Here is a 13,747-nt window from a genome sequence, read left to right on the forward strand (position 1 = left end):
TAATTTGAAAAGATACTTAATGCATACCAGAATACCCAACTATAAGGATTCTAGATTCCCAGATTCTGTTCAAACCAGTTACACAGCTGCTCTGTTTAAATTTAAATCACATTTACTCCTGCAATCAACAAATTACACACCACAAATCTTAAGCAAGCCACAGCAAAATTATTCCAACATGTACTGAGATACTCTTTTACATATAGTTACTCTTGAAACACACTACTTAAGTTTTCACATCTGGAAAATCACAGAACTATAAATGCAAATACAGATATGCTCACTAAGTAAACAAATACCACAAAATAAAAAGTGCAGTCTATTGCAGTTTACAAAATCGTGCGACTATACCATTCCACACAATTCCATGCGGCAAAGGAAACAGTAAATTTAATTAATGACCTAACATCAAAGTTTGCTGAACAGACATACACAAACATACGGATTCCAAAATTATGCGCAGATCTGCTCACTGCAATGTTATGAAAACAGCTTCACCAGCAATGTATCTAAAAATGCGTATAAATCTCCAACTTCAAGGATTCACCAAGATATACAAATTACCAGCAAAATATAAAAATGTTGGAATACATCTGGATCACAGCAGTCAAGCCAGACTTGCTTCTTTAATCCATAAGAAATGCCTTAAATGTGACACTAATAAACAAATGATATGGAACTGCCACATGAACATAAAGGAAGCTTGGTAACAGACTATCCTGGTCTCTACCTCTCAAGTCCTATGAGGCTGCAAAAGACTTTCTTCACAAAACCTTGTAATACCAACCACACAAGTTCATGGTCTGGCAGTGACTGTAGAAAATATGCAAGCGCTCTTAAGAATTTACTTCAACATAGAACTAACATCCCATTGCCATATAAACTGTCATACTATGAATGCTCAGCTCTTATTTATATGGCATATTACATGTCAATGTATCCTACTCATTTTCAAAAGAAAGTCAGAAAAGAGTATAGCATATGCTTATTTCTTTACTCAGCTCTTCACTAAGTGATTCATAGATGATGTTTTAAGTAATTGTTCTTTTTATATGGATTTTACAGTTACATTTCACAGTTTTAACATTACATTTTCACAGTTACAGTCCATTTTTGAACAGCGCAGTGGTACAGTGGTAGCATTGTTGCCTCACAGCAAGAGGTTCTCTGGTTTGATTCTCGGCTGGAGTGCCTTCTGTCTGGAGTCTGCATGTCATCCCTGCGTTCGTGACGGTTTTCTCTGGGTACTCCGGTTTCCTCACACGTTACAAAGACATGAGTCAGGAGCGTTTCTCCACCACTGAAAACTGGCTTCGTTCTATGCCAGACTTTCCCGGTAAACAAATGTTAAATAAATACATTTCTTGAGGATGCAGGCCTAAATCATGTAAAGAGTATTTTACCAACATACCTATGCTCATCACTAAAAAATCAAATACACCCGGATAAAAAGGCCATATGCCCAAAACAGAGTCCACAAACCAAGAAGGGATGTTTTATGGCCTAAATTATAAAAATAGCATAATGCATGTGTTAAAAAATAAATATGTAATGCATATGAGGTGCAAGTCCAATATAAACCTAGGATCAATAATCATAAAACTTAACAGCCACACATGTTTAGCTGCTATTTGCACCCCCCCAAATGGATCACCAAGTAGAGGTGAAAGTACAGGGAGGTTTCATAAACTGGGACTAGCTGTGACTGCCTTTAAGATAAGAGCAAGGTTTGAGTAAAAAAGTTTGCACAGCATGGCATTTTCTGTGAATATGGGCTGTGAACAGTCTTCCTTATTTAATTAAAAACTCCACAATAAGCAGTAAAAAAAGTTAGGAATTTAACAAATGTATCTAAGGTTATAAAAGTAAACCATTACTTGCATGATCTTGCAATATCTTTCATTGCATAATTTACCTGAGAGGGAGTTTCAACACCCTGAAACTTGGAGCTTGCGCTCTTGTCTGTTCTTCGTTCTCCAAAGTAGTCCAGACTTGTCTACAGACAAGAACATAGAGAGTTTAATCAGATTTCTCTTTCAACATGGAGAAAAAATATTCAGTATCTAACATGACAAATGAAACTGCTGTGATGGAGAGGATCACCATGCTATTAAACCTTGCTGTTTTGTATGTCTGTTTACACTACTGAATTGTGCTTCCACATCAACTGCAGTATTCTCTATTCCAAGCTATCCAACTGACCCTTTCTCTTTTTTCCCCTGACTTACAAATGGTTCCTCCTAGTACTGACCTTTTGACTGCTTAGAACACTCACCTCACCATTTTTACAAAATTAAGTTCCCCCATTTTTATCAATTTTCACCCCATCTTAATTATTCCAGTACAGTAGAGAGTCGATTATCCAAACTAATTGGAACCTAAGATAATATGGATAATCAGTTTGGATAATCAAACATATAATGGTACCCGTGGACTGCTTTTACTTTGCTGTTATATAATTGAACCTGATAAACTTCTAAAAATCTTGTTTTTTTCTGCATGCAGGGAATACACTTTTCAACCATTCAGTGATTCCAGTGGACAACAAAGAATATTTTTCACACAAGTGGGCTACAAGCTCAAAATACATGCACGATTGAGTACATATAACATTTACATATTCAGACTTGATTTTTCCTACCCGAAAACTTTGGAAGACTGAGTTCAGATAACTGACGTTCAGATAATCGATTCTGTACTGTATAACGTATCACTTACATATGTTCACTGTTGCTGTTGCACATTGGTCTTCCACATACCTATTACAAACTGCTACCAGAATATGTACTGAAATGCCAGGAAATGCAGTGCTGTTTTCCCCACACTGTTATGCTATAGAAGAGCATTCACATATCATGTGTAGCTGAAAATGCAGACTGAACCAATAACCTTTACCTGCACATTACACTTTGTTGATGCATATGTACAGTCTTCTGCAACAACCACTTGTAAAATCACTTGTAACCTACTGCTTTCTACTGTGCCTGTATAACAAAGTGATCACCCCTCCTCCCAGGTCACACTTCAAAATCAGGCAATTTCCCCCTAATGAGCCTACCCAGTTAAAATGAATTTGCAACACTCACTCTGTGAGACAAGCTAACCAACCTTTTCCAGAAATGTTATGTCAGTTGACATCTATTGTGTCTATGTACATATTTGTTAAAAATGAAGTACTTAAAAAACAGCTCTATCATCTACAATAATGAACTTGCTATGACAACAACCCCATTTTCTGAGTCAGGGAAAGCAAGAAGACATATACAGAAGTAAAGAAGCTTACTTTTACGTGACTACCACAAAAAGTAAACCATTATTGAAATAAAGGACTTAAATAATACCACTCACATAGTTGCCATATTCTTTAGGGCAGCTTTCAGTTAATAATAATAGTGTTAAATTAAGCTTCATGAGCATGTCTGCGCAGTCTCCAAAGCCTCATGTCAGTGTGTGACAGGAGTGTGGTCAGAAGCATCTCTAGTAAAATCAGAGGTCAGCACTATGAATTAAGTGACTTTTATGAATATCTTTCAAAGTTGACTACTGCGTTTTTTTTTTTAATAAAGTAAGGTAGCCATAAACCGAAGAAGATGATTGCTGCTCACCCTTCTTAAAAAAAACAAAGATGGCTAAAATTTTTTTTAAAAAGGTGGAGAAAATGTAAGTTTATATTTCTGGAATAACAGACATTCTTAATACATCAACTGATCTAAGATGGGTACAACAGAGATGGTTGAATGACTGGGTTCATCCTCTCTGTGACACCTCTCTTCTGGGCTAGTAATCAAGGGGCCTCAGTCCTGACACTGAGACTGATGAGGGAAGTTCACTTGGAACAAAAATGGATACACACAGTATTTTCAGATGCAGCTCTCTGCACCAAGCACAATTTCCCTTAAGAATACACAGGGAACACACACAGTCCAGGGGATGGGTTTCCCACACTCTCTCTCGCCAGGTCCACAATAGGACTCCCCATTGGCACAGCTGTAGACTTGAGTCCTCAGCAGAGTGTTCCAAGCAAAGTGCTCCACCACCCTCTCTCTCTGTGAAACCAGTACTCTGTGTCCCTGCTCAAAGTAGCTGACACACACATACACCTGGGAAAAGGCTGGCACAAATTTACCAGCTATGCCCAGACTATAAGGTAGTTCCACCTCTACCAAAACACTCCAAACCCAGCTACTCTAAGGCTCTTACAAGGGAACCCAATTATACTGAATACAATTAATACAAATGGTAGTGTCTGACCAATGCAGCAAGGCTTTCAGGAGTGGCCATAGTGTCACCAAATAAATCAAATAAATACAAGTACTCTCAAAGGTTAAAATATTTTTAAAAGACCAGCCACAATGAAAAGTTAAAATATATTTAATAATAAATAATAAAAAGTACATGAAGATACTCTATTTACAACAAACACCAGAGTTTCAGTAACATGAAAGGTTAAAAATAACACTGATGGATAGATTCACACAGATGTAGAAAAACAGTACTTGACTAATCTCACTATATTTTCCTGATTGATCTAAAGAATTACTATTTCCTGGTTACTTACTACATCTGGTCATCTGACTCTGGTTCCCACACTACCCCCCCTTTAATGAACCAGAATCTAGCAACTGTGTGTCATAATGCACATAGTTGCAAGATGTGTTATAGCATCTGGAAGCTATTAAACCATTTCAAAATGTTCACCCTTCCAGAGTTGCAATTAGTTTACCCCTAAGCACAATATAGAAGGATTCCAAGTCTTGGTTTTCACAGATATTTAGTCTCTGGATGCAATAAGAACTGTAAGATACAGTCTTTATGGCCTAAACCAGGTAATTTAACTGCAGACTATTTTATAACGTTATCTGGACTGAGATTAACCTCTGCTGTTCCAGTATCCTCTGTTACAATATATTCATTTCAACAGTTACAATACAGTCTGACATACTGGCATATTTCTTTTCTGTCCATCAGGATCCACTGTTGGTACATTTTTAACACAAGGAGCTTTACAAATACATTTTCAACACAAGCATTTGTATAAATCAGTTTGATATACAAACGACATACAATTTACAAAACTCCAGCTAGCTATGCTGGCATATATTACACATCCCATGCCCTATTTCTCTTGGCATAGCTTGCAATACCTCACATCATCACTCTCTACCAATCATAATTTGGTATTTTTTCTCAAACACTCCAGTACTCAGAAACACATGGGTTCAGTTAGTGTGTATGCCATGACATCATAAACCAACTCCATAGGTCAGCCTAGCTTCTCATCTTGCTAGTTTACTACCAACCACTAGTAAGCACACTTCCTGATAAGGAAATAAAAATGAAGAGTCCAGGACTGCAATGGTAGAAAGTATTATACAAATGTACACTTGTATGACTTACAAGGAACTGTCAACAGCCAAAGCTAGATGGGAGGACCATCTATAAGCAGAGACTAATTTAGGAAAGTATCTAGACCACTTGCAGATGAGCTGCTATCGTTAGCAAATCTCTATTAAACCTAATGTCAGAGATCCTCTTTGATAGTTCAATCACTAGGCTGCAATTCCAAGCTATAACCAATCAGGAGCATGAAAAGTGCCCAAGGACCATGACTCCAAGTAGGTTTGAAGTACAGATGTTACAAAGGAAGCCTGACCTTTTGGGTTACACTTGAGAGAGTAACGCTTGGTGATATTATAAACTAAATCACAAGAAGCCATAGTGCAAATGACTTTAATGTAGATATCCTTAAAGCAAGCACTGAAAAGCAGACAAGCCTATACCTAAGTGACCTCTGGTTGCACATTTTTTCCCAATGAGTAATTTTACTGCCTGAAAGCAAAAGAAAATGTATCTGCCAATTCACCTGCAAAGGATTTAGTATTTGCAAGTCTTTCCCTCTCTATGGCAAGAGAAAGGAATACCTGTTTAGCTTTCTTATATCTTGTATGTTTCAGGTGAATGCTGAGCTGACCACACACACATGATACAGCAGGTTCTCAATCCTCTGGCTTCTATTCAAGCAAAGAAAACAAGAAACAAATGGACTGATTCAACGACAATTCAGAAACCACTTTCAAAAGGAAACGTAAGTTAATCTTATGAAAGACAATGTACTCTTCCCTATATAAGGCAGACTGCATCCTTGAGATCCTGTGAGCAGAGGTGAAAAAATGTTTTCTAAAAAAAATGAACCTGAATTACAGCTGAACAAGCTGGCTTGTCCACTAGAAACGCACACTTGTGAATCATGAAGTTAGGATCTTATGGATAAGAAGGGCTCTTCAAAAACAGACACAAATACAGCATTACTTTAATAATAAGGAGACTCTTGATTGGATAGTGCAGGGCCAAATTTCAACCCTCCAGAAGGTCAAGATGGACATAGAGCTTGTAAATGCCATTGATCAATGAATAACTGAGGCCAATATCATGCATGATCTACAATCTAATCAAATGGAGTGGCATCTGGTTACTTCTCTGTCAAAACAGAGAGATTCTTCCACAAGGCAAGTCTGCTTGACGAAATACTTCTTACCAGACTCGATCCATTCTTAAATTCAATTCACGAGGTCCTTTGAAATCATAGGATCTACAGCAGAAGCCAGACTGTCAACTGAAGCTTTAAAACAAGAGCACCCTTGGCTAGTAAAGAGAAAGTTACTTGTAACTCCATGGATCTATCATCCCAGTATCACATCATTTTCTCACCACTGTGAGGTGATGAGAAGTATGGTAGCTTTTAATGGTATCTGACAGAGATTTTCCATGAAAAGAATGGACAAAGAAATCCATCTGGAAATTGCTTAGATACTGGAATACCCTGCTTCTTTCCATCAAAGGAGGTGAATAACTGATTGGGTTTTCTAACATCTTAGTCTTCTTCACATAAAATCTCAAATGTCTGTACACATCAAGTAAATGGAGAAGACATTCAGCTCTGCTTTGGGGATTAGGAAAAAATATTGGAAGATGAACACATTAGTTCAGAGACTCTTCTATACACAATGGAAGGCTCAGTTCTAGGGAAACTCTATCATTATGGAAAACCAAAAAAGGAGGGATATACATCAAGGCTTGTAACTCTGAAACTATCTTTGGCAGAGATGAGAGCAACAAGAAGAGTTTTTCGTGTGCAAAACTTTAAAGAAGCTGAATCCGCTGGCTCAAAGGGAGGCAAAATCAATTTCTCAAAAATAAAATTTGGGTTCAATGGAGGAGGAATAGTTTTTCTGGGTGGTCTGGTATGCAGGACACCCTTTAGGAATTGTCTGACATCAGAACATGAAAAAGGGATGGGGATCAAGAGAAACATAGGTTGAATTGACTGACAGGTGTAACCTTAATGGAAGTGTATGCCAGACTCTCAAAATGAGCTCAAACAAGCATTAGAGAATACAAGGCATCCTTAAATGACAAGGATCTCATTCTCGATCTCTCATGGCACAAAATCTCTTCCATTTAGACATACAATACTTTCTAGTAGCAGGTTTACTAGCTTTCGTTATTACCTGTAGCATATCCTCAGAATATAAGTGTTTGAAAGGAATCTTACGTGTCTCATGCAAACTGTGAGGTTGAGAGTTTTCAGGATGAGGTGGATGAGACAGCCCTTATATGTTGTATGAATAATTCCACCCTATGGGGTAATGACTGGTGATCCCCCTTAGCTAGTTGGAAGAAAAAGGAGGAGAGATCCAGTGCTATCTGAGCTAAAATGGGGGGTCAACAAGTGGATTTTGGGTTTGCATTTCTGAATTTTCAAGAAAACCTTCTATATTTGGGGAGTGGGAGGAAAGGCATACAGGAATTTCCCATTCCAAGTGATGGAGAAGACTTCCTTTCTCCAAGCAAAGTGTCCTAGAACAAAATGTTTTGAGCTATCCTCTCCCACTCATGCGCAATCTGTAGGAAGACCTCAAAGTGGATGACTGCCTTTGATCTACTCAGGTGATCTGCCAAACTGTTCTAATGGAATATTAACTGCTTAGAGAAAGAGGCTGTGGTGATTAGCAATGTCCAAGGTTAACAGCAAGTTTGCACTGGGTTATGCTTTTGTTGCCCCTGTTTGTTTATATAGCACACAGTTGTGTTGTCTAACAGAACCTGAAGAGTTTCTGGTGACCAAAGGTGATGAGGGATTGGACAGCCAGAATTAATGTTCTCAATTATTTTACATTTGTGTTTCCCTTCTGTCCTTTTTGACCAATGTATTTTCTTTGTAACCTTTTGAGCATCCCCCCAGCTATGTTTGATGCATTTGCTGAGTCATCTGAAGAAGAGGTGGAATCTGAAGAAAGAAAAGCCATCCTCATAGAAGATTCAGGTTGACAGCCCACAAGTACCAGAGAATGGGAAAGATGAATGCTGGACTTGAGAATGAATTGCATATTCTGAAAGAGACCGATTGTGAATTCTACGTCCTGAAGAACTATACAATGAGAAGGTGCATGAATTAGAAAATCATCCAGGTAAGGAAAAATGTGGATACCCTGGAGGCTGCAGAAAACTACCACTGGGGCTATGCATTTTGTAAATACAGTGGGATCATTGGAAAGACAAAAGTAGAGTAAAGCAGTAAAACTGTGAATCAAAGGCATACAATCTTAGAAATTTCCTGTGAAAAGAATGGATAGGAATATGAAGATAAGCATTCCTGAACTCCCGGGTAACCAAAAAAAAAACCTTTAGAGAAATGAGGGGGAAAGGCTTTGTAAAGTCAGCATGTTGCATTTTGGAATGTTTTTAAAAAAGTGTTTAGAACTAATGGACTTAGAATGGCTCTCCAACTGCTTCCCATAGCCTAACTGAATGATTCTCAAAACCCAGGTGTCTGTAATAATCTTCTTCCAAAGAGGTACATTGACAGAAAGTTTGTTTGGAAGGCCAAGGGGCAAGGAGCTGTAGTCAAAAGCTGGAAGGTGGCTTTTGTTCCCCTGAAATCTGTTTTGGGCTTTTCTTATAAAAAGGGAGCACTTTCTTTGAAAATTTGGAATAGGGGAAAGAAAAATTGCTTAAACTCGTGCATAATTTTGCCCCCAATCACAATTTTTGATAGGTCTACAAAAGGGTGTTCAAAAAGAAGGTCCTTATCCAAAGGGGTATTGTATTCAAAAGCTTTGCTTTACATCTTCTGGGAGAAAATCAAGTCTTGGATAGCAATACCATCACATATCTGACCCAGAGGCAGAAACCCTGGAAAAGGCATCAAGCACATCATAGGAACACTTACGATGACATATCACTTGAGAAGCAGAGGAAATCATAGATTGCATTGCAGATGTAGAGAGCATCAGGGATACATAGCAAATGTTAGCTCATTATGTCAAAATAGATATAACATATATCTATTATATACCTTCATCCTAGCCATCATCTGATATGCCTTCATCTAAGCGAAATGCTCCTGCTTCAACACGGGGCATATCATCTAACCTAGCTCCTTTCAGAGCCTATTCTCCTCTCTCAAGACTCACTGAAGATTGACCCACTTTAGAAACTAATGAGCATGTTGCACTTTACACTCTGCTTGATTGTACATTGCACTTTTACTTGTTCACCAGAATGTATATACACAGTTTTTATTAATTTAGTTAGTCTGAACTATTCTGTTATTGCTAACATTTCTGTATTTTTTTTCTTCTGTTTGTGAAATGTTTTGCATTTCACGCAGGCTGAGCCTGAAATTGGTCATTATTGATCAGTGCACTACCCTGGTAAACACATATACATATATATATATATATATATATATATATATATATATATGTATATATGTAAATAAGTATCTCAAGAGTGTGCGCCTGGTAGTTTACAGCATGAAAGGCTAAAGCAGCTGATGCATATACTTTTTTCCAATATATATTCATGATTTAACTGCCCTTGTTACTGAGAAACACACTGGGAGAAGAGAGTAACTTAAATGGCATCAGTGGAGATAGCAGCAGGATCTGAGGATGGATTTTTGTATAAATACTTGTGAGTATCAGGGACTTTACAATATCTGCAAGGGTTTCTGGAAGCAAGGTGCTGTGAGTGAAAAGGTAAACGAGCAGAAAGGAAAATATCTTCCAAGGCTTCAAGAAAGTACAGTTGTGTACACTTACCATAAATGTAGATGTTCGAGTGTATTCACTGTTGCAGTCATCACACTTGGGTTATCTGCCTGCAGGTAAGCCCTCAGTCAGCCCGAATACCAGAGAGTTAATATTTCTGTGTCAGATGCTGTCGCTCCAGGACTGACGTCAGGTTGTCAGGGGGTATAAAAGCAGGCACCCAATGCCATTACATCAGTTTTTCTTCCCCAAATGTCAGAAGCCCCATCATGGTGGGGAAAACACCACTAGTAAAAAGTAAATACCAATACCAATAGTAATAGCCATAGAGAGGAGAGAGAGAAACAGAAAACTAGGGGGCTGGAGGGAGGGAAACCAGGACTGCAAGAGTGAATACACTCGAACATCTACATTTATGGTAAGTGTACACAACTGTACTATGTTCTTCGTGTTTCACTGTTGCAGTCATCACACTTGGGTGGATTCCCAAAGTTGAGTAAGGGTGGAGGCAGTCAAGAAGAGTTGGGGCTGGCTAGTAGGCCTTGCAAGACTGTTGTAGCAAAACCTGCTCTGGATTTGGAAAAGATAGGCAGGTGGTAATGCTTGGTAAAGGTGCACAGAACTCCAGGTAGCAGCTTCCAGGATGTCCATGGTAGGGACTCCATTGAGAAATGCTGTAGAGGTAGATGTTGCCCTAATGGAATGTGTTCTGACTCCCTGAGGGGTTGGTTTTCCATGGTGCTTGTAGCAGAAATGGATGCAGTGTGCTATCCATTTGGAAATGGTTTGTTTTGAAATGGCTTTGCCCTCTGCCCCTGATGCAAAGATGACTATTAACTGGTCAGATTTTCTGAAGGGCTTAGTCCTATCAAGGTAGAATCTGAGCTGTCTGTGCACGTCCAAAGAGTGCAGGATCCTTTCCCCTTTACATTGAAGATTAGGGAAGAAGATTGGCAAATGGATGGTTTGGTTGAGAGCCACACTGGACACCACTTTAGGCATAAAGGAAGGGTTAGTCCTGAGGGAAACCCTGTCTGCATGGAAAATAATGAATGGTTCCACAGCCATCAGTGCTTGTAGCTCAGACACTCTTCTAGCTGCAGTGATGGCTAGAAGCAAGGCTGCTTTCCGAGAGAGGAATTTTAACTCTGCTGAAACCGCAGGTTCAAAGGGGGGGGGGAAGCATGAGCTTTTTCAGTACAAAGTTAAGGTCCCAAGCAGCGGTGGGTGCTCTCCTTGGTGGCCTTAAGTTGTTTGCCCCTCTCAGGAACTGTTTGATGAGAGGGTGAGAGAATAGAGGTGGCTCAGAGTTGTAATGAGCCAAGATGGCAGAGGCACGGATCTTAATGGAGAAGGATAGGCCTCTGTGGAGTAGTTCATTGGTTGGTACTGGGCTATCTGCCCGAAGGCATATATTAGCCCAGCCACATTGTGCGGTATTCATCGCCCCTTTGGTAGTTCCCTAGACCCTTGTACTAGCAGCTAGTACACTTGGCCCCTATCTAGTAGTGCTGTTGGTGTGATCCCCAGTGTGAACTTTCCGTTACCCATCCACTCATCAAGGTTCCTCTTGAAGAGTGATAGTGAGGGGCTCTGTCTTATGTAGATCGGGACCCTGTTCCATAGTAAGGGAAGTCTCTGCGAAGGGAATCTATCCCTCCAGCATGTTCTATTCATTGTTGTGTAGAGGTTTATATTCCTAGAGCGTGTAGCTCGAGTAGATTTGGTTTTACTAAGTTGGAGCATGTTCAACAATTCTGGGTTGGACATGGCTCTGTACGTTAGTTCTGCTAGGTAATCAAAGATTAGAGGTAAGGAGGGCAGTGTTGTGTCCTCTCCTTTAGACTGAATCCAGGAACAATACCTTTTCCACTTATCAACATAGGATTTTTCCTTGTACTGGGCCTTCTGGCTTCAAGGATGACATCCAGCACCTGTTTGCTTAGGGCTGCTGGTGGAGAATTCAAGGAATAAGCCAGGCTGCAAGATTTAAGTTTTGCAATTGTGGATGCAAAATCTGTCCCTCCTGCTGAGAGAGCAGGGTTGGGGTCTGGTGTAGGTGCCAGGGTGGCGCCGTTGTCAGGCTGCGCAGGAGGGGGTACCAGTGCTGGCATGGCCAGTCCAGTGCAATCAGAGTTATCCTTGGCCTGTCTTGTTTTATCTTGAATAATACTCTTGAGAAGGGGCAGAGGGGGAAAGGCGTAGAGTGAGAGCTTTTCCTACTGAAAGGATAGGGCATCCACTTTGCAGGCCCTGCTGTGAGGAGTCCTGGAGCAGAATTTGCTGAGCTGGTAGTTGTAGGGGGAGGCAAAGAGATCCACCTCTGGGGTCCACCCATTTCTGAATCAGAAGGTTGAAGGTGTTGGGCTCCAATTTCCACTTGTATGGGTCTAGGAGATTTCTGCTTAAGTCATCTGCCAGTAAGTTTTGTTTGTCTGGCAGGAATTGAGCTTGTAGATGGACTTGGATGTCCAAGGCAGTGTTCCACAGGGCCATGGCTGACCTGCAGAGTGGGTAGGAAAGGGTTCCCCCCTGCTTGTTGATGTACCACATAACTGTGGTGTTGTCTGTTTTTATTAGCAGTTGTCCTGGAAAGAGTAGGGATCTGAAAGCTGTCACGGCATTCTGTACAGCTAGTATCTCTTTTTGGTTGATGTGCAGATGAACTTGACTTGGGCTCCTGTGGCCCTGAATACATCTGCCAGCCATGTGAGCCCCCCCCAGGCACAGTCTGATGCATCTGTGGTCAGGGTCTGGGTGGCATGGGGTTGAGTAAATGGCAGTCCCTTGTTGTGGTTGCATGCTTCTGCCCACCAAAGGAACTCTGTCCTTAGACAGGGTGTGACAGGAATGACTGTTTCCAGGTCCTGAGAATGTTGGCACCAAAGGCAAATACCACTGAAGTTTCCTCATATGCAGTCTTGCATATGGAATTAGCAGTATACATGAGGCCATGAACCCTAGGGCTTGCAGTATTTTTCTTACAGATAGCTGGGTTCTGGTGGCCATTTGTTTGAAGGAGTCTGTCAGATAGACTTGCTTTTCTGAAGTGAGGAATGCCATCTAGGAAGTTGTGTCCAAGCTTGCTTCCAGGATTACAATCTTTTGACTGGGTACCAGTTTTGATTTCTTTTCGTTGATGGTGTACCCTAAGTAAGTTAGGTTTTTTACAAATGCCAGGTGCTGCAGCAGTAATTCCTGACTGTCCGCCTGAATCAGGCAGTCCAGGTACGGGTAAATTTGGATATTTCTCTGCCTGCAGTATGCAATGGCTGGAGCCAGGCATTTTGTGAATACCCTGGGTGCAGTAGACAAGCCAAAGGGAAGTGCAGAGAACTGATAATACATAGATCCTGCCCTGAAATGTAGATACTTCCTGCATGACTCTCTTATGGGGATGTGCAGATAGGCTTCTTTTAAGTCTAGGGTGACTAACCAGGCATCCTTGGCTAGCATAGGAAGAAGCTGTTGCAGGGTAAGCATTCTGAATTTTGGTACCACCAGAAAGGTGTTGAGAATTGAAAAATCCAGGATTGGGTGCCAAGAGCCCTCTTTTCTGGGTACCAAGAAGAGTCTGGAGTAGAATCCTTGACCCCTCTGTTCTACTGGAACAGGCTGAATAGCTCTGATATTGAGCAGGGAACGTACTTGGTTTTCAGCCTCTGCCCACTGGTTTGGAGGAAGGTCTGGAAACC

General features: G+C 40.4%; 1 protein-coding gene across 1 annotated transcript in view; it reads right to left on the minus strand.

Annotated features, from left to right (window-relative positions):
* LOC122802423 (phosphatidylinositol 3,4,5-trisphosphate 3-phosphatase TPTE2-like) overlaps window positions 1-13,747 on the minus strand; it is a 1,666,738-nt gene that overhangs the window by 508,282 nt on the left and 1,144,709 nt on the right. The window contains exon 13 of the mRNA XM_044072043.1: window positions 1,916-1,996. Within this exon, the coding sequence (XP_043927978.1) occupies window positions 1,916-1,996 (81 nt within the window). The remainder of the gene's footprint in view (window positions 1-1,915; window positions 1,997-13,747) is intronic.

The sequence above is a fragment of the Protopterus annectens genome, chromosome 5.part0 (genome assembly GCF_019279795.1).
Source record: "Protopterus annectens isolate FY-2018-M chromosome 5.part0, PAN1.0, whole genome shotgun sequence".
In the NCBI taxonomy this organism is placed as follows: Eukaryota; Metazoa; Chordata; order Ceratodontiformes; family Protopteridae; genus Protopterus; species Protopterus annectens.